The following is a 21,372-nucleotide window of genomic DNA, read 5'->3' on the forward strand; positions in this document are numbered from 1 at the left end:
TTTTCTCTTCCTGAGAATATGTTTCTTGTGCTAACTGAAGTTGCAGAAGCACCTGGAAGGGTTTCATTTCATGCTGTGTGCTCTCTAACTACCTGAATTGCCTTTCCTTTAAAGCCTTGATTGACTGGTAGGAGGAGGGCCAAGCAGACAAGAAGTACATTGGCTTTCTCCCCCTCTTGTGCCTCCAAGATCACAAATGAGGTCTGTGAGAGCTGGGACAAGAGCTGGCATCTCCCTAGTACTGGAACTGTACTCCACACACTAAAATTCATAATGAGGCTGTTATGGTAGTGATCCCAGCTCTTCTGCTGGTTTTCTGCTCAAGGTTGTCACAACCACTTCTAATTTGTCTTCATCACTAAACTGGGGCCTTGGATACTGAGGAGTAAAAACGTGCTTCAGACAAGTAGTCTGAATGATGTTGTGTGTCTCTCTCCTTTAAAGCCTTCCTGTCAGTTTGTGTGGCTTGTCATTGCAGAATTGTAGGTTGACAGGAACCTCTGTGTGGATAGTCTAGTCTAATTCCCCATCTAATGTAGTGGCAGCTGAAACAGCTCAGTGGCATGTCCAGTGGGGTTTTGAGCATGCCCAAGGATAGAAATTCCCATTATCTTCCTAAGCAACATGTGGTTTTCTGAGTTCTGTGGTTTTGTGTCCATCTCCCCTCATCCCCACCCAGAAAAAAAGTGTGGTTTTGTTGTGGGGTTTGTTCTTACATTTAAATGGAATTTCCTGTATTTCAGTTTGTGCCTGCTGACTCTTGTCCTGTTGCTGGATACCACCAAGAGGAGCCTGGTTTCATCTTCTTTACATCTCCATCAGGTATTTATGCACATTGGTAAGACCCCTCTGAACTTTTTCTTCTCCAGGCTGAAGAGTCCCAGCTCCTACAGCCTCTCTTTATATGCCAGATACTCCAGTCCCTTAATTGTCTTTGTGGACCTTTGCTAGACTCTCAGCAGTATGTCCACATCTCTGTTGTACTGGGGAGGGAAGGACTTGTCCCAGCACTCCAGATTTGTCTCACCAGCCCTGAGCAGAGGGGAAGAATCCCCTTCCTTGACCTACTGGAAGTTGTTTTTCGTAATGCAGCCCACATGCTGTTGAACTTCTTTGCTACAAATATGGTTTGGAGGCTCATGGCACACTTGATGTCCACCAGGAATCTCAGGCCTTTCTCTGCTTTTTCTGCTTCCTTTCTGCCTGTTGGCTCCCAGTCTGTGTTCCTGAGCAGCAGGGCTTTGCATTTTCCCTTGTTGAACTGCACAGGTTGGTGTTGGCCCATTTCTGCAGCCTGTCCACATCCCTCTGAGTGGCCTGCCTGGTCTGTTAGCCACCATTTCCTATGCTGTATCATCTTCAAAATTCCTAAAAATTGACTTTCTGCTGCCACCCATAATCTTTCGTTTATAAAGAATTCAGAGCCCTGGGTGAAGTATGTAATGAATCAAATCTCTCAACAGTTCTAGAAAGTACATTGCTGTTCACTTGGGAAAGTCAGACAGAGATGAGGCAGCTTCACTAGCACTAACAGAACATTAAATGCTGTGCCTTGTAGTAAAGGACTTCATTATTATTATTTAGGACTTTCATTCCTTGAATCTCTGATACTTCATGCAATACCAGCTCTTGCCCTTTGCTAGCACCATAGCAACCTGCTATAAATGTCACTATATAATGTGGCTTGTTGGCCAAAAGCTGGACAAGGAATGCTTTCTAGGGCAGGAAATCCATGGGGTCAATAAAAAAGTGCAGTAGAATGAGGGAAAAATCCCACTGTTATTTTATAATATTGCAAAGTGATTTTTCTTTTTCTCTCCAAAACTGTGCCCTAGAGGAAATAGAGGCATTAACCAAAATTCTCTGAATGCTTTATCTATATCCCCTCCCCCAAAACCTACATCCTAGGCACCGTCTAAACCTCTGGGCTAACAGATGGTGTTGAGAGGGGGAGGGAGGGGGAACAATTTGCATCTAAATAGCTGAAATAAGAAAGGGTCATGTCCCACAGACCAGCTCCACTCACCTGCTGTTTAAATCCCCCTGAGAAACAGGCAAACACGCTTGGTTTTTTAACGTCTGCCTCGGCTGTACTTGCTCTCTGAAACTTTCTGCCCTAAAAAAGCTGCAATCCTCTGCATCTTGCTGTATGGATTCTGTTCTGCCCCCAAAAGGACGAACTTTTAAGGCTTTAGTTCTCTGAATGGATTTGACAGCTGTGTCACTTTTGTTCAGCCCTCCCATCAGAGTGACTGTTGCTGTTGGTTAGCGTAATTAGCACGAGCACTAATGATACAGAAAAGGTTCAGAGCAAATATTACCTCTTCTGCCAGCTTGCTACTCTCAGGGCTGCCTGATTGCACCTTCAGAGGTGCTCTAGCCATATGGTCCTGTGGACTTGTGATGCAATATTCTGTGCTGGGGTTGTGTGTGTAGGTGGGATGGGCTTTGGCTCTAGTGACCTCCAGGCTGCAGCCCAGTGGGGATCCTGATCCTGCAGGACTGTGGCATGGTGTTGGATGGCTGTGCTTAATCCTGCAGGCATGCAAAGCCAACGTCCTCTGGCTTCCTGACTGTGTCCTGTTACAATTTCTCAGGTCTAAGAGCTTGCTGCTTTGTAATGATTTTGTTTTGGAGTGTAAGGGTCTTTTGCCCACCTCTGTTACGCATTCATGGAGACTACTCTGGGGCTACCCCCCTGTCCTGGCAGCAAGAAGTGTGCTTTTGTCTCTTCAGGCAGAGTTTCTCAAAATTTAAGGCTTTGGAAAGCCTGTAATAAGAAAAACCTCCCCCGTTCTTCATAATCATGGACGCATTCACAACCCCAAAACCATCCTACCTTATTTCCCAGTGATATTTGGAGAGGAAAGAGGGCTTTTCATGAAGTTTAGTCTTAGTACAAAACACCAAGATGAACAAAACCTGGTTCTACCCATCAGTTCCTTGGGCTTCCACACTCAAATGCTAAAAATAAATAATATGACAATAGTCCAGGTGGTTCAGGAACTTTATTACTGTTGTCTCTTGACAACATCTTCTCTACTTCCCAAGAAAGCAGAGGCATTGAAAGGTTGAGTTTGGCAGACTGGAAGGCTCTGCAGGATAAGGAGTGGTGAAGATGATGTCTGGGGACTCACCACTGTCTGCTGTGTGTTGATCTGGTAGAATAAAATGTCTGCAAAGGAAGTTTTCTATTTCTGGAATTGCAAGACCTTGAATCTCTTCTTTCTTCAGCACAAGCCTAGAGGGAATAGGTGAGGTTAACCTTTGCTAAGCTCCTGGGCTCTCCCTCCCACAAGTGTCTTGGAAGAGAAAATGGCCTTAAGAACTGCCTTTGTTTTTTTCTTTTTTTTCCCCTCATTTAATTCCCAAGTGTATTTCAGTACTGTGGGTAGTACTGGTTGATGTGCATTAGGGCAGCATGGATCTGAGCAACAGCCTTGTTTACGTGCCTCTGGGGAATAAGTTTATTTATTTTATAATTTAATATAGATTCCACATAATAGAAACAAGATCAGTGTACAAATGCTTACAGAAATAACTGGGCAATGCACAATACCAAATTATATTATTTTAGAGCAGTCTGTGGTACTTCATAACTTTCCACAAATGTGTTTCTTTTCAGTACTTTGTCACTTGAGGATAACTATGTTTTATAAATGGTCATATCACATGATGCATACTCACTGTCTGGGAGTAAACAAAGAAGTGAGTTAACTCGGGTGGTGCAAGTTACATACACACATGCACACATCAATGTGTGTGGATATACATGTTTATACATCCACACTCTCTTCTGTAGGACAGACCTCTGCCCTGCTCCTTCTGCCCCCTTCCCCAGTTCAGTGATGCAGGCTGGTCACTTGCTCTGGCAGCTGTGCTGCTGGTCTTTGCCGTGGATAAAATGCTTGTTATGCAGCAGGACCCCACAGACCATCTAAGAGCAAATCCAGAAATGAAAGATACTATTGGAAATATTTATTTTCCCTGTTTTTTAAAAACAAGAGCATGTAAATTGTGCATCTGTAGCAGAGGTGCACTTTACTTTTTGACAAAGGAGGCAAAAGGGGAATATATGAGGAATTAGGTGCCCTTTGAGGTGAGGTTTGCAGGTAGTGGGATCGAGACTGGGGAAACTGGATTTCACAGACTCCTAGAATTGTTTGTGTTGGAAGGAACCCCAATGATCATCCAGTTTCAGCCCCTTGCCTTGGGGACTGCCCTCTACTGTGCCAGATTGCTCAAAGCCCCATCCAACCTGGCCTTGAAGACTTCCAAGGATGTGATATCCACAGCTTCATGGGCAGCCTGTTTCAGTGCCTCAGCACCATCACAGGAAAGAATTTCTTCCTAGTATCTGATCTAAACCTGCTCTCTGTCTTATGGCCATTCCCCCTTGTCCTGTAACTCCATGCCCCAGTTCAAAGTCCCTCTCCAGCTCTATTGTAGCCCCTTCAGGTACTGGAAGGTGCTCTAAAATCTCTGTGGAGCTTTCTCTTCTCCAGGCTGAACAATCCCATGTCTCTGAGCCTGTCTGCATAGCAGAGGTGCTCTGGGCCCTCTGACCGCCTTTCTGGTCTCTTCCAGTTTTTTTCCAGCAGGTCCACATCCCTCTAACACTGAGGTCCCCAGAGTGGGATGCAGACTCCAGGCAGGGTCTCACCAGAGTGGCACAAAATGGAGAATTGCCTTCTTCTACAGTGGCCTGAGAATGTAGGCTGCTTTTATTTTAGCAGGTTTCTTTTATTAAGTGTCTTACCAAGTGGCTGACTGACATCGGAACATTTATTTCTGTATCTTCCCAAGCTATCTCACTGGAAGAGGAATTTGCTGTACAGAAAGGACCATTCTGGTAGTCTACAGTGTTACTTCAATCACTTTCTCTGTGTGGAAGTAAAATACTAAAGAAAAAGATGTGCTGGATCGGTACCATGCCTAAAGCAATTCTTGGCATAATGGGATTATTTTACTGACTTTTAATTAAAATAGAGTTCTAACTAGATTGTTTTGAGCATACATACAGCTCTGGTTTGTTGTTGTTGGTCTAATTGCCTCCTAAATTAAAGGTATCAATATTCTAATCCACCTTCTCCCTTGAGATACTGGCATTAAAAGAGGGTGTGGAATGCTATGTAAATGATTTACAGGCATGCAGTATAGAAAATGGTCTTTAAAGGCATTAGCCAAAACTTAGGCCTCCCCTTTACCTGTGATGTCTTGACAGAGAGACTGATTAATTGTTATTTTTTGGTATGTATTTATTTCTCTGTCCTGACAGGTCTTTTAAATGGTTAGAAATGTAGTCTGAGAAGAATGCCAATAATCTCAGCCTTTGAGGAAGAAGCAGTTAATGAATCTTCACGGAAATACCCAGAGTCCAGATGCTCTGTGGGGAAGAAAAGGTTGGGAGCCACTGGACCAGGGGTTGGGACAATACATCATCTCAGATCTAAGATGGAAGCTGTCTGCTGACAACACAAGATACTAAAATGGCAGAATTACAGGCTTATTTGCTTAGGACTGCTTTTTGAGAGCCCATTTTAAAAAGTCATGATCTGGGATTTGACTACTTCTATTTAAGATATATTGGTTAATTTTTGTCAGAAATAAAGCATTACCCTTTTGCAGATTTTTAATTATCTTTACAAATTGAAACCCTATGGGGAAGTTTCACCTGTGTGGGATGTAAATTCAAACCATGCTGTAAGTTTAAAGAATATATCTTGGGCTCAAATCCAACTTCTTACTTCAAAGCTAAAATGGACCTTACAAAGTAGAAGGCCAAAAGTTTAGATGTCTGTTTTATAACATTTTAATAGAGTAGCAGAGACTGACAAAACTTTTGTCAATGTAGAATATTTAAGCACCTCAGATAAAACTAGCTGTACATTGAAGAGTGTTCACAGGAAAACAAGAGTTATTTCCAGCCTGAAGAGATTTTTCTTAAAAATAAAAGCAGCCAAACATGCATACGTTGGGAGGCTGTGAATCAGCACCTGCAAATACCAGCAGGAATAACCAGGAATGGAACAAAAAGTTGGATGGGGCCCTGAGCAACTTGATCTGCTGGAAGGAATTGCTGCACATGGGCTGGACTTAGTTGATTTTTAAGGGCCCTTCCAAACCAAGTCTTTTCTATGATTCCTTGAAAACTTGCGCCAAAAGAAGCAACGGGAAAGAGTGGAAGAAGCAACCTCATCCTTGCAAAGGAGACAGTTCACTTAAGCTGTGTTGTGGATTGATTTGAAGGATCTCCTTTCCCTCAGCAAATGTATTTTACTTCACTGAATCCCTCTGCAATGAGTATAAGAACAGGAAAGATGGATTTAGTGCAGGCTGTGCCACAATATGAGTATGAATTGTTAGTAAAGAGGAAGGCAGCACTTGCCTTGAGACAAGTGTAAATGGCATAAAGTGAAGGGGGAAAAAATGGTTTGGGAAGTGCATCTCCATGCATTGCTCCTGGGTGTGCTCAGGGACCAAAGCTGGGATTTCTTGAGAGCTGTGAAATAGCTGTTTCCAAAACTGACGACCCTGTTTATATCTTGAGGTTTTTTAGCAAACAGAGCTGTTACTGTAGAGGTGAGAGGTGAAATTATGGTGTGCTAGTTACAGAATTTAAAGTATCCTTTTATATTCTCTTGCCTTGGATAGGAAGAGGGAGTGTGGTCAGGTAACCTGAGGTGGGTGCTGGGTTTGTGTGGCCAAAACACTGAGAGAGCTTTGGGTTGTGGGTAGGTACCATATCTCTATGGCAGCCTGCTGCAAACATTCTTGACTCTTAATTGCTGGATTTAGGGGAGGATGATCAGAAAACTGTACCTGGACTTGCTGCATGCTGTGCTCTCCTAATTCTTATACTGGTGGTCTTAGGAGCAAGTAGCTGTAGGACTTGAGCAAGATGACTTAAAGCAATGGGAGGGAATACTGTACTGAACAAAATGCCTAAACTCATACAACTTCCTAGAGCATCTGTCTTTGGTTGTTGTCTTCATTTGGGAAATCAGTTGAGTTTTATCTATCCCTTAGCAAAGGTACAACATTGTCTATAGAGAGGTTCTTGTCTGCCCAGTAGTGGCCATAAAAAGATTGTTATCATTTTAACTACACAAAGGGCAAACTATAACCTGACAAAGCAGTCTTGAGATGAATAAAACATGCATACTGGCAATCCATCGTAATCCATCCATCAGTGAAATCCCAGTTCTGCTGAATGTGCAGTTCATATTGTCACTAATTGTATGATGTAGATGCTTGTCCACTGGGAATTGGATGGAAATTAGCAAGTCACTTGCTTCAGATGCTGACAGGGCTGTGAATGGGAGCTCAGTCAGTCTCCTCTGGGTTGGGTTTTATGGCTGCAGTGTTGCTGCTTCTTGAGAAAAAAATTAATTTTAAATAGGTAGCAGTGAAGATCCATGCATCCTGCTGAAAGCTGCTTAGGTCACTGTAGCAAGAACAGAGGGTAAGAAGATCTGTGCCCCAGAAAAGCACAGATCTTTGCTCAGAGATGTTGAGGAAAACCTTGCCTGCTATATCTAGCCTTGCAATTAACTCCTACTCCTAATTACATAGTGCCTTAAAACGGGCCTGCCACTGTAATAAATGATGTTGTTATATTTCCTTTTGTTCGGTGGAGTAAAAATAGTTCACTTGGCTCATGGGCTTTATTTAACTGAGCGCTAATGCAGACTTGGTTGTAATATATTGCAGGAACAGCAGTTCCTTTGTGCCAGTCCTATAGAGCTTTCTTTTCTCTACTGACATACAGTAAGTATGATTGGAATCTGAGTAAATGATGTGATAAAAGGCTTGATGGTGCTTCCTAAAAACAAACTGCCACTCATTAAATTAAACGATGATGATTCTTAATGGACTAGTTAGTGCTCTGCAGTGCATTTGGTACAAGTAAGGAAGTCTAGGGATGTGAGACCTTGCCACTGTGGCCCCTCCTGTATGTTGTAGAATCATAAAGCAGGTAGAATAGGGAGTTTTGCTAGCATATAATTATAAACACAGAGGTGGTGTTCTTGCAGCAAAGAAGACCACTGTGACAGTTTAATTAGGGGAGAAACCACAAGCCACCTTAGGCTTTTTCATTTTGCCTTGTAAGTGAACTGCTCATAGAGCATTTCATGTATTGCACTTGAAGGGGTAATCATTGTAAATCTGAAGCAGATTTATGTGCAGTTCTCAAATTGCTTGTCTTCACTGATATTAAATTAGCTCTTGCAGCACTTCGTATTTGATGGTGCTTGTCTCTAAATTCAGTTTTTCTACAAAAACCTCATATTTGATGCAGAGCTTATCCTGTCTTTGGAGAACTATTCATTCTCTCCTCTTTTCCCACCTTTGAAGAACCAAAACTTTTAACAAAGCAACATGAAACTGAACCAATCTTTGTGATTTTATTTAATTGAAATCTACTGCCAGTATGAAAATCCTGGCTTGCAATTAAGGGAATGTGACAGCTTTGCCAGTCATTACATAAATACTATGGAGCACTGGGCTTCCTACTGTCATTAGCTGCAGCCAACACAATGGAGCTATACACAGGAGCAAGAACTACTCTGATGATAAATGTTTGCATTTCCAATTAGCACTGAACTGTTGTGGCATTTTCCCCTCAGTCTAATTGAGGGTCTTGGGTGGTTTCATTCACTAATGATAATTGGGTTGTCTTCTTGCTCTTTACTTTCCCAGCAGCAAAAGAGTTGAATGAGTTTTGCTCTTAAGAACATTGGTTTCCTCCTTGCAGGTCTCTGTGTCTCAGTGTTTCTTCACTTGAGAAAAAACTCAGCTTTTACAGGTTAATGTAAACTTTCATCTATTTATGTCCTGTGGCTTTTTGCTAACCACTGCATTGCAGTGTCCTCTGTGCCTGTGGGATGTCGTTGACTTGATCTGAAAATGTTCTCATTTTCTTACATGTTTCTTACCCCCACCCCCATTGCTAAGTGACAGATCTCTGGATTTAAAAAGGTGCAGTTTTTGCAAATGCTAACATGTATTAAAGTGTGGATACATTGCACTGGGAATTATTCCACATTAGGAGATAGCAGGGCTTAACTCTGAGCCCTGTGTCCCATGTCCATCTTCCTGCATTGGAAACTTTTGAATGGAATAATGATTAATGATTCAGCTGCTCTCAGTTGCTGTTGCTGCTAATGTGTAGTTAGGACTCTGAGCGAAGTAACTTAGGCAGGAGTAGTGGGGGTGGTTTTAACTGTGTGCATTAATATATTCTCTTTTTGCTGCTTCTAGTAATTTCCTCTGGAGCACAGATTTCCTCCAGGAAACCTGCTTATATGGCTTTTGGATATGCTTTAACATAAGATGCCTTTATTTTTCCCACCCTGCTTAGCAAGCTCTGACTCCAGCAACTACTTTGACTTGTGTGGTTGAAGCCCTGCCCTCCTGTGAGCAAAAGCAGAACCAGAGCCAAGGCTGCTCTGTGCTGTGCTGGAAAAGGGAGCCTGTCCTGACATCTGCAACAGCCAACTTGCTTGTTCAGGCATGTAGGGGGAGGGGAGGCAGCACTTCTGGAGATGAGGAAATAAGGCGGATGATTTGTGGGCTGAGAACTTTTAAAAATTATACTCTTGGTTCTTTCTGTTGCAGCTTGGATTTTATTTTTTTTCCTCCTTGAATATGGATGCAATTTATTTCTCTTGGGCTGTTTAAAAGCATGTTAGGAGTAGGTAAATGCTTGATGAAAATGAGGAGGCTGCTGCCCAGGGATGGGATCAGGCAGAGCTGATCTCTGCAGTTCTCCAAGTTTGAGTACTGGAGCACAATTAAGGGGAGTTCATCACGTGTTCCAGGTACTTGGGCATAGCTGGCATTGATTGTGAAGTGGTTATTGTTTGACACAGCCATTTATTTGTGCAACAGCTGAAGCCAGGTCTAAACATGGCAATTTAAGCTGGCATTGCCTCTCTGTGGTTTTGGATTCAAGCCTAATGTGGTGAAAAGGGCTTGACCTGCCTCAGTGCTTCTAAAACCCTCAGTGTGCCTGGGTTACTGTCACAGTGGTCATGCATGGGCCCACACTGGAAGATGGTGAACATTGGGCTTTGATTCTTTCTAACAAAACAGAAAGAAGCTTCCTTAACTTGAATGAAAGGAGAACTCTGTTGCTAGGAATCGAGTGGTTATAATTAGTCTGTTCTTCTTTAGAAGCGTATCTGTGCAGTAGGATGGGTTAGCATGGATATCTGCCCAGGGAGAGATTTTGCAGCTCTCCTGCCCACTACAGGGATGTCCACGTCCTCCTGCAAAATCTGGGCTAGGGAATCCCACCTTGCATTTAGCCCAAACTGCTGGGATGGAATGAAAAGCTTTTTTTAAAAGGACCGTCCAGACTTTCGGCTTTTAAAATTCCAAGCCATGGGACTGTCCAGCTTTTCCTGTTGAGTTGTAAGTGGTCAGTCATCTTTTATGTCTGGCACTATGGAAATAATGCTGGCAGTGGAGCAAGACTGCAACTGGTAGTTGGCGATCTGCCATGAGAGTGTCTCCCTTTCCCCTCCTCACACCCACCCACCCACCCACTCGTGCTGTAGCAGTGGATGCATTCTCTTCTACGTTTATACTGATGTTGAGAGATTATTCTTTCATTTAGTTTAGCAATTTCATCTGCATCTTTAGGTGTTGGCATCACCTGCAGGGATCTAACAGGTAAGTTCTAAAAAGACATCAGTAAACATTGCTGTTTTGTAATTATTTATTTGAACTTTATGCAAGCCCGTATTTAGTCTGTTGGGGTTTTTGTGTTGTTTGTTTGTTGTTATTTTTGTTTTCTGTTTGTTGTGGTTTACATGTAAATGCAAGGTCTGGGCTGGTGCTTTGCTGGTCCTTGGCTTTTTTTGGTTTAATTGGCACGTTTACACAGAGCTCAGATGTGCAGTAACTGGTTGGGGAGACAGCTCCATGCTAGGGTTTCTGAGGGTTTTTTAATCACCTCTAAATGCGGTGATCGGTCTTTCCTCCCTCAGAGTGTGTTGCAGCTGCCTTTTTTGTGACAGCATGTGTTCCTGGTCCCATCTGCTGCTGGGTGGAGGAAAAAGACACCTCTTGCCTCTTTTTCAGGTGGAAGGCGTGGGGTGCCTTTCCTTCAGCGTGAGACTGGTGTTTGAGACTTAGTCCCACGTAAAGTAATAAAAACGAATGACTGTCTTCATCCTGTGTGGAAACCCAGCTGGTAAACTCTGATGTTACTTTTTCTGCTGGGATTTGCATGGAAGCGTGACACACAGGGAGAGAATCTGCTGCTTGCAATGTGTTTGAACAGAGCAGGGCACAGCCTGTGCTCTTTCTCACCAGGGCAGTGTGAGGGGGAAGGAGGTGATTTTAACTGTGTGTGCTCACAAGCAATTTCTAGCCATGGGGTGGAAGGATGCGGGGATACTGGTGCAGAGGTAAAACACTTGTTCTGATAAGGATCAATTCAATTAAAGGTTAAGACTCTCTCTTTTTTTTTTGTTTGTGAGCAAGACACTCTTTCCTCACCCTGCCAACAACAGAATACTAGTGTCTTGGAAAAATGGGAGATTTCCTTCTGGTAGTAGGCAGAGAGGAAAGAGCAGTTGCTGAGCATCTTCCTCCTCCCCGTCTTGTTTAATATAGTTTATTCTTCTGTAAGTTGTAGTGAGTAACTTACAGCTACTCTCTTGCCAGACTGCATGAATTATAGATGTCTCTTTTATGAGTTTTCATGTTGACTCCTGCAATTAGTATGCATTGGACGTAGTTATCTGTATGGCATCTACTGTAGCGTAGGTTTCAGCCTTTCTGACTTTTTAATTGCTTTCTGTTTTAGCAATCAGTCATCTGTCTGTCTTGCTAAAGAATGCAAAGAGAACACAAGCAGCTTGATGGAAACCTAGAGTTCAGCATGGAGCAGCAGGTTTGAAATGATGTGGTTAAGTGGAAGGAAAAATTACATACATAGAGGGTCTTTGTTCTCTCTTTTTTTCTGCTTGTGTATGTGCTAGAGTAGGGTCAGAATGTCCCACCTACTTTTGGGTCCCACTCTGCAAGGTGAATGTCTCAGGAGGCTGTGCCTGTACTACAGTTTATGCCTGTAGTTTAGGAATAAACTTCACAATTTCCAAGACATATAGATGTGGCACTTGAGAGTGGCATTTGGTGGTTAACACCATGGTGCTGAGTTAATGCTCGGACTTGATGATCTTAGGGTCTTTTTCAACCTTAATGATTCCGTGATTGTCTTTTGTGTTACATCGTCTTAACAAAGATCAGCAGACCTGCATGGATCTTTGCATCTGTGAATATACCCTGAGCTCTTGGATGCCACTCTTGGCACCTGTGGGTGCTGTTTTCTGTTCACTACTTCTGCTTGTTCACTACTTCTGTTTGCGCCATCTGCCTACGTCTGTCTTCTTCCTGTCTGCATAAGTGTTTTGTAGGTGTAAAAGGAGAGTTTGACAGGTTTGCTGTTGGACTCTGTTGAGTCTGGAGCAATGATATGTAGCTAATGGCCTGCAAAAGTTGATTGGAAGGGATAGGGGCGCATTGAAGGCAACCATGACTTGACTACAGCAGTCACAGATTGCAGTATGTAATAAAACTTATCATTATTACTGTGTGCTGAAACAACTCAAACTTTCAGTACTCTCAAATGTCTGCAGAAACAATAGTCCTACATTACAGCTATGCCTTCCCTAATGGTGTCTGTGGAGTTTGGTTTGAGTGCTGGTATTTTAACATATATAGTAGTTGAGAATAATTGTGTCTGCAGCTAAAATGTATTCCCCCATCTAACTCTGGTTGAAAAGTTCATGTGCTGTTTCATTGCTTCCACTGTTCACTTAATCACTCCGTGGAAACCTAAGATGGATTTCTCAAGGCAGAGTCGTGCTGGTGTGAAGAAGGAAATAACTCAGAGCAGCGATGCTTTGCATTCCTGTTGGAATGGAATGGCTTGTGCCAAGCTGAGTGACTCATTTCAGTGGCCTAGCGCTCATGTTCTGCTGGCTGGGGAAGTGACTGCCTGGTGCTCTGAATTCGGGCAGTGCCTACATGAGGGGGTTTGTTTAAAGCCTGCTTACATGTGAATTGGCAGGAGATTATTTTAGGAAGAAGAGAATTTGCACAGCCAGCTGGGCTGCAGTGAGGGAGATGGCTACCTCTGTAACCACTTGGCCTGGCTCTGGGCTCTCAGCTCTGCCTTGGGTGTAGAATTCTGTCAGGACAGGGTTTCATCTGCCTACTTTGAAGCCAATAGAAGTTGAAAGTATAATGATGTTACATTTGACCTCTGTATTGCAGTTGGAGGATTTATTTAAGCAGGTTTTTGATTTTCCCTTTAAATATATAGTGGCACAAGGCTTTTGGGAACCCTCCAGTGCAGCTATTACAGGAGGGAACTTCTGTGGAATCAGTCTCTTAGTTTTGTGGATCAAGGGATTTCTCTTACCCCCCCATCTCCAAACAGCTCATGTAACTCCAAACATAAGACTTTGATGAAGAGAAAGGTCTGTGAACTTGAATGATGGAAGGAAAACGAGAGGGTGTACTATAGGCTTTGCCTACAGCAAAGGTGCAGTTATCAAATAGTTGTGAAACAATAGTGGTTGTAAAACTTCTCAGCAGTTACTTGCTCTTTCAGGGAATAATGTAAGATAAACAAGAGCTTGTACTGCCAGTTTCTATCCCTCTGGTAAAACAGTAATTCACTTGTGCGCTATCCTTTCTGACTGAGGGATTTTGAAAAACTTTCTTATATTGAAGAAACTGAGAGCAGATGTCCCTGGGGTTACCCTGGTGGAACTGAGGGGGAGGATGCTTGACATCCAGAGACTTTTCTTATACTCTTTTTTTTTGAGGTTTTTCCTTATGTTCTCTTTCTTTCTCCCAACACTAGACCAGCCTCTGCCTGTAATCTGGGGCTTTTTTTATTCTTCCTCTCACTTCTTTTTCTCCAGCCTGGAGCCACATACTGCTCTATTTTGATCTGATGTTGCATCCGTTCCCAACTTAGTTAACTTTACTCTTTCTCCTGCTTAGTTCTGTGCCTCTGACAGCAGGTATACTGACCTCTCTGCTCAGTGGGAGAGGGACCCAGAAGTGAGTCAGTCTCCATCCCAGCCATGCCTGCAGCTCCAGGAAGTCTGGCTGATGGGGAAATCTTTGGATGCACCTTTATTCAGACCCCTGCTGGGGGTAAATCAGGCTGTTAGAGCAGCAAATGTGGTGCCTGGGGAGGTCTGTTTGGCAGGCAGAGGGCTGCTAACATTCCTTTTCCTTCTGCTTCCCTGTTTGCAGTGTATTCCTAGCACCTTCCTGGCAATTTGCTTTTTTGTGGTTAAATAAGATCAAAGCAGAGAATGCATCTCTTGTAGGACACTGCTGCTTATGTTGTTTCAAATGGTTTAGTTGTGCCAGTTTGGTTCCAGCCGCTGACACTAGGATGTGCAAAGCCCATCAGGAAGGGCTCAGTATCTTCATGCTTCACAAGATAGATGTGCAGCAGTGGCTGCCAAAATTATCAGCTGGGTTTTAGCTTAGACTTTTTTCCACTGCTTAGGCAGGGAGAGTATTCATTTGCACCACTTCATGGCTGGCACCCCAGCTGTCACTCTGTTCTGTTCTGTTTTATACCCAAGAATGGCATGAGGCTGAAGTGTGAGTGGTGGGACATGCGCAGGGCACATGTGAGGACACACCCAGACAAGTGCACAGATAATTTCCCCCCACCCCTCCCAAATGCCAAAGCTGTCCCACCATTAAAATCAATCCCCAAATGCTAGTCTGTCATTTAATATTCCTTTGCATAGCTGTATTGGAAGGAGAATGGGGCTAGGGGCAGACCTTTTACAAAGTTCCCTGTGTGTAAAGACTTGCCCAAAGCCTTACAGGCTGTACTACACTGCCAACCCTCCCATTTAAGGGCAGCTGTGAAGAAACTGGGAATCAATCAATGGAAGCAAAGGTGGAGCTGCAGGCCAGCCATGGCTTGGCAGGCAACAGGGAAACTCTGCTCTTGGCAAAATCTGGCACATTGCTGCTGAGTGACTTCTGTGGGCAGTGTTTGCCTGCCTTAGTTCCCCACAGCAGCGAGAGCAGTGTGCTCTGGGTCCAAAGCTTGCCAGTTACACTGAGGATCAGTAGCTTGGCTAAAGAAGACTTTTATGGCTGGCTGGGTGCTGTGTGGCCATAGGACTGTGGTGTAGTGGTGAGATCTGTTCAGTGTGACTCAGTGTCACACTGAGTCCAGCCTATGGAAAGTGGCTCCCTGGCAGTCAGCAGTGATCTCAGCTTTGTAACTAAACTTCTTACTTGCAGAGAGCAAACAGCTTCTGACTTTTGCCACGCTGCAACTTTCCCTGAGTGAAACAACTTCCCTTACTGCCTGTGAAAGTGGTAAAGCTGTTGAATTGCTTTTTCCACCCAAACAGAAATTGTTCCCACTTTGGTCTTTATTCAGCAGTTAACTCCCAACTCACTTTTGAAAGAAAACATAGTGCAGATGAATTCTAGTTTCCAGAAGGATCTTGCTGCAGCCGGGCTGTGCCAGGAGTAATGCTGATCTCATTTGGGTGGAACAAGTTAGTTGTTGCAGAATAATCTATTACCCTGTTCCCAAGCTTCCGTCTTTAAATCTGCACAGCAGGGATTATTTACTTATGGATTTAAGTGTGTGTTGGGGATCTGGTTTCGTTTGACCCTCCCAACAGAACAAAATGCAATCAACTTCCTGGCAGTTGGAGTTGCTCCTGAAGTTTGCAGTTACTGCAGGAAGGCTGGGGCTGGCTTGGCACAATCAAGGGCTGTGACAGTGCATCTGAGGGGGTACAGCTCAGGGTTTTATGGCCACTTCTACTTCTGAACCCACTCAGCAGCTCTTTAGCAAAGGAGCCTGAGCAGCTGCATCAAAACTCTGAGTACAAACTTCATTCTCTGTGTTGTGCTGTGCTGGAGACTGATGCAAACCTTTTGACAGTTTTTAGGAGAACTAGCATGGATCTGAGAGGTATTACAAACTCAGCAACTTGTTGGCTCCTCTCAGGTATCCTTCCTCTTCACTATGCCGTATTAACCTTCTCACCCTGACTTCTGCTCCATAGTTTCTTTGAGATTTTGTTGTATCCTGAAATAGGCTTTTCTCAGTGATCAATAATGCAAATGCTCAAACATAGTCTTAATAACAGGAAAAAAAAGACATCTTGGGTAGAATTTATTGTGTTGACACAAACTTTTATGCTGGGTTCATGTTGCTCGTTATCCTTGGAAGAGTTCAAAAAGCCAGTGGGTGTGGCACTTGGGCATATGGTAATGGTGTACACAGGAGTGCTAGGTTAATGGTTGGGCTGAGGTTGCAGGTCCATCTGCAAATACCCTGCTTGTGGTTTACTTGGTAGTGTGTGGTTCTAGTCCACAATAAATAAATAAATAAATAAATAATTATGGCTTCTAACCTGTTTTCTTTCCCAATTCCCAGTAACGGCCTCCCCAGCTGAAGATGTCTAACAATGGAGTTGAAACAGAAGACAAACCACCGGCTCCTCCAATGAGAAATACCAGCACTATGATTGGTTCAGGAAGTAAAGATCCCGGGACTTTGAACCATGGCTCAAAACCTCTGCCTCCCAATCCAGAAGAAAAGAAGAGGAAGGATCGGTTTTACCGATCTATTTTGCCAGGAGACAAAAGTACAGTATTTTATCTCTTCTTATAAATCTTCTGTCTTGTTGTTGCAGGGTACATAAGGTACAGTCTGTAGATATGTTTTTTCTAATGATTAAACCTGTAACATTTAATCCATCTTGCTTTTTTTCACAGGATCATAGAATACTAGAATTATTTGAGTTGGAAGGGACCTGAAAGATCATCTTGTTCCAACTTACTTGTCATAGGGAGGAATAACTTCCATCAGACCAGGTTCCTCAGAGCCTCATCCAGGCTGGCCTTGAACACTTCTAAAGGGCAGCCATAGCTTCTCTGAACAACCTGTACCTGTGCCTCACCACTCTCACAGTGAGGAACTTCTACCTAATATCTAGTTTAAACATGACCTCTCTTGTTTTTAATTAATTCACTCTTGTCTTATCACTCCATGCCCTTGTCAAAATCCTTTTGCAGGTCTCTTTTAGGCCCCCTTTCTTGTAGTGTTTTTTTTTTTTTTTAATTTATTCTGCCTTTCCTAAAATTATGAGAACAGTGTCCCTGAAAATCTGGACTAGCTCTGGGACTAGCTCTGTTACTTCCCAGCCTGACTTGTCCGTAAACAAAGGGTCTAGAAAATCATAAGGTTTTGTGCCAATTACAAGCTGGCCAATAAAGCTGGCATTGGCAATTGGTGGAGAGCAGAGGGAGGTCTTTTGCTTGTTTTGTTGTTTTAAACAGCAAATAATTTGAGTTATACAAGACTAATATACAATTTCCTACTAGACCTGTCATATTTTGCCTCATGGCCGTTTACTCTGTTCTAATGTCTGGGTCAGGCATTGTCTACTTGCTTTTAAGAACCTTCTGTCACTGAAAATTCTTGCATATTTCTTGTGAACTGAAGGAGTTTTTCATGTTCAAGGGACTGTAACAGATGGAAAAAGAGATAGGAACTGTGAACTGTACATGAAATTCTAATTTTTAGGATGAGGATATTTTAAAAAAACCTCTCTCCTATGAATCTTTTGAAGTGATGCAAAAAAAAAAAAAATCTTCATCCCCTAATATGTGCTGACTTCTTTTTATATCTGACCTATTTTTTTGGAATTCCTCTTCGTAATACATCAGCTTTTTCTGTATTGCAATGGTTTCTAAGTCAAGACTAAATACCTTCAACTCCCTGGCCTTCAGGAGGGAGGCTGCCTCCTAATTTTTATTAGTGAAAAGACTAATTGAAATGATAGCTTCACTAATTTAAATAAGCAAGGTGGTGGATCATTTTCTACAAATTGAGTGTGGCATTCATTATTATTATCCTTATCTGATACTTTTGGCAACTTTGGGTTGTTTTACAAATGTGGGGTTTTGAGCCTGCAATCCAGAAACCCGTGAACTCAATGTTAAATTTTGCTGGGTCTGGGTTAGAACTTGCCATTATGAGTATGAATCCTAAAAAAGCTGCAGGATTTTTGTGTTGACTTACATAAAGGAGAGGAGTTTTTAAATCCCCAGGATGAACTGTTCCAGAGATTAAAGAAATCACCTGAAACTTGTAAAGGAGTAAAAGAAGTAGAACCTGAAATGCTAGTTTGAGTTGGATTATGAAGGAGAACTACGAACAAGGAGAAAAATGAAGGTTTGGGGAAAATCAGCAGACAGACTGTGACTGATCCAAAGCTGCCCATGTTTACTGAAGATGGGCCAACATGGCAGATGCTTCAAGACATGAGAGATTTTTGTTTAGCCAAGCCCAGCAGAGCCTTCTGTTGCAATACACCTGCCCAAACGAGAATGGCTGCTTCTGTCCTCTAATTCCTGTTGAGCAAAAAATTCCTTTAACACTGTCACCTTCACTTCAAATTTGTTGATTTCCATCTTATGAAAACAACTTCTAGTCTCATGATGACAGCTAAATTCCTATTGTGTCTTGCTGCTTAAACGTAGGGAAATTCTTCAGTGTTCACAATACTTCTCTTCGGTTTGTGCCTGAAATGACTCGGGTGTTATTTTTTAGTTTGGCTGAACTAAAAGGGAAGTTGGTTTCCATTCAGTTAGAGGAAAGTAATTTTGAGCAAATCTGTGCTACCCCTGTACATGAGCAGAAGTGTTGTGTAAAGGACACATGGGGCATAAATCCAGGGCCTCATGCATGTTTGCACACTTGCATTGAATATATCCCTTGCCAGGCAGCTCTGAAAGTGTCATGCTCTGCCTGCAAAATTTAGGATGTAATTTGTAGTCCTCATTTCCTCTGTCCAAGCCTAAACCACAAATCTGGCATTTAAAAAACCTGTTGGCTTAATACTGGGTGAGTCCTGCCCAATAGGATGCAGGGCTTGTGTGACTTGTTGCTCTCAGCAGGACTTGTGAATATTTTGAATTTTCCTGGGCTCAGGGGACTCATCAGTGCCTAACTGAGGGTGTCAGTCTGGCTTGAATGGGGCACATTTATCTCCTTTGAACTTTGCTGAGCTCAGCTGCAGCTTCAAACAGAGGCAAGGATTTACCCACGAGGTGACAGTGTGCAGCAAGCAGGAGCCCTTTCCACAGTGACTGGGAGCACTTGAGTCCATGTTAGCAGTGGTGAAGACCTTTCTCATCTCAGTGTGCTTCAGGATGGCCTCACTGCGTGGTCAGACATCATGCTTCACATTGCAGCTCAAGTTGCCAGAACATTGTAAGAAAAATTTATGGGAGGCTCTTGTAACAGCATTGAAATGGAATGAGAAGGTGATGAGGTGTTTGTGGGAATAAAGCCTTTGGTGGTGGTAGGTCGTCTTAAATATATGATATTATTTTACTTTTGTATTTTTTTTTAATTAAGATTCTTCAAGTCTTTTTAGCTCATTGCAAAGATAATGCAATCACTTTAAAGGGACTTTAGTGTTTAGCCAGACTGGGAGTGCCTTTCTCTTTAGTTCTTTTTCCCTTATACCACCTGGTTACAAAGGCAATTGTATTATTAATGGTTTAATAATGTTTAGGCTTCTAGATCTGTCAGATCTGCCTGAATGTAGAAATAAAAAAAACCACCTAAGACTTCTGGATAGCAACTTAATGCCCTTAAGCTTTGTTTAGGAATATGTTCAACTCTGCTGTGGCAGCTGCCCTGGACCACGTGTGGGTGTTCATTGTCTGTGCAGAGCTCTTGTGTAGTGGTGCTGGGCTTCTGGGCTGAGATAGCACCTCAGTCTTTGGCTTGGAAGAGTGGACTGATCCTGTGGGCAGACCTATGGGACATGGTGGCTCTGATGGCACTCCCTGCACCTCTTTGCCTCTCGCTTTCCATCCGGCGCTAGTGTGTGCAGCAGCCTCTCTGCTGCAGATGCTCACCATCTGCCAACCAGCAGCTGCTCCTGTCTCCTCCTCGCTCCCTTCTCAGGGATGGCTCCTCCAGCATTGCTCTTTTCCCCTTGGCAGCTCTGTCACTCCTCTGTGACTCAGCTTCCCTCATTCCCTTTGTTTTAAAGAGGGATCAAAAACAATCTGTTCCATCTTCGTGTCCCAAATGGAGCATCTGATCCTTTTCGTTCTCCAAAATTACTCTGTACAACTGTAGCTCTGTAATGATACAGAGAATAGTGCCAGAGCTGGCACTGAAGGAAATGGGATTCAGTCCTTGGGGCCAACCCTGAGCCTCCCTACACAACTAAACCACAGTAGTGTCTTAAAGAATTGCTACACTGAGTGTTAGCCTTGCAGGCTTCTCAAATACCTGGGGTTTAGCCTTCATGTTGCCAGAAGTGCACTGGGGAATGTCAGCCACAAAACAAATTCTGTTTGGCTTTGGATAAAAAAGGGGAGCAGCTGGGAAATGTGAGCGGTTTGCTCACCTTCTCCTGGCTCTGCTGATTTTATAACTGCAAGCAGCAGCAGAGCCAACCAGAATGTCGTTCTTCCTTAAACTAATCTCAATTTCTTGAATCCAATAAATGCTAAAAGGAAGGTGGAGTCTTTAATACATTATGAATATGGATGAACTTAATCCAATGCATAATGATAATCTTGTTTGAAGACCTCTGTTTAATATTTGCAGGGTGCATCTGCTTTGATGTATTTCCTTCCCTGTTTCTTGGTGACTTCTGCTCCTCACCTGCCAGATTCTGCTATCTTGCTCATGACTTTAAAGCTGGTTATTAAAACTATCTTTAGTTCATTCTGTGAGCACAAAAAAAAAAAAAGTGCTTTTGCTCATAGGATTTCATAGCAGAATCAAACATATTTAGGTTTCTTCATAAACTTTTGTGGAAATAGGATGAAGGAAGCAATTTCCAAGCAGTATTTGTAGTTAATTTTGTCCCTGGCTTTTGAATGAGAGGCAAGTATATATATCTGAAAGCACATAACATTGTTTTGTTGGGTTTTTTTAAAGTTGCTTAAAACAACAAATAAAAATGTGTTCAAAACTGACTGGCTTCCACTTTCTGCCACTGTAGAGCTTTTGACTCTGACCTGTGTAAGTTTGAGTGAATATTTTAGGTAAATAGCTCTCATGCTGTTGAGTCTAGATATACTAGTTGATACTTTACATACTGAAAATATCAGTTTCCTTCTTTTATGTTTTTCCTGTGTTACAGGACTTTTATTTCTGTTATCCACTCACTGTGGCTGCTCTTAAGTGTGGACAGAAAATTTTTAAACTTTCTGTTTGTCTGCTTCAGATCAAAATCCTATGACTAGCAAAAATGGGAGGGGGGGGTGATTGTGTAGGTGAAGTAGAAGCTATCGGGGAGATTTTAG

At 42.8% G+C, this 21,372-nt stretch overlaps 1 protein-coding gene across 11 annotated transcripts in view; it reads left to right on the top strand.

Moving 5' to 3' along the window:
- PAK1 (p21 (RAC1) activated kinase 1) overlaps nt 1-21,372 on the top strand; it is a 98,903-nt gene that overhangs the window by 53,048 nt on the left and 24,483 nt on the right. For 4 of the 11 annotated variants that reach the window (XM_071432943.1, XM_071432942.1, XM_071432945.1 and 1 more), the window contains exons 2-3: nt 744-822; nt 16,466-16,676. In XM_071432943.1, coding sequence (XP_071289044.1) covers nt 16,487-16,676 — 190 coding nt within the window. In that variant the 5' untranslated portion in view covers nt 744-822; nt 16,466-16,486. Of the gene's footprint in view, nt 1-743; nt 839-10,194; nt 10,681-16,465; nt 16,677-21,372 lie in introns of those variants that run through there. The other 7 variants (XM_071432953.1, XM_071432947.1, XM_071432950.1 and 4 more) reach the window with 3 other exon arrangements.

This window comes from Agelaius tricolor, unplaced genomic scaffold, assembly GCF_023055355.1.
Source record: "Agelaius tricolor isolate 1412-34295 unplaced genomic scaffold, bAgeTri1.0.p SCAF_9, whole genome shotgun sequence".
NCBI classification, from domain to species: domain Eukaryota; kingdom Metazoa; phylum Chordata; class Aves; order Passeriformes; family Icteridae; genus Agelaius; species Agelaius tricolor.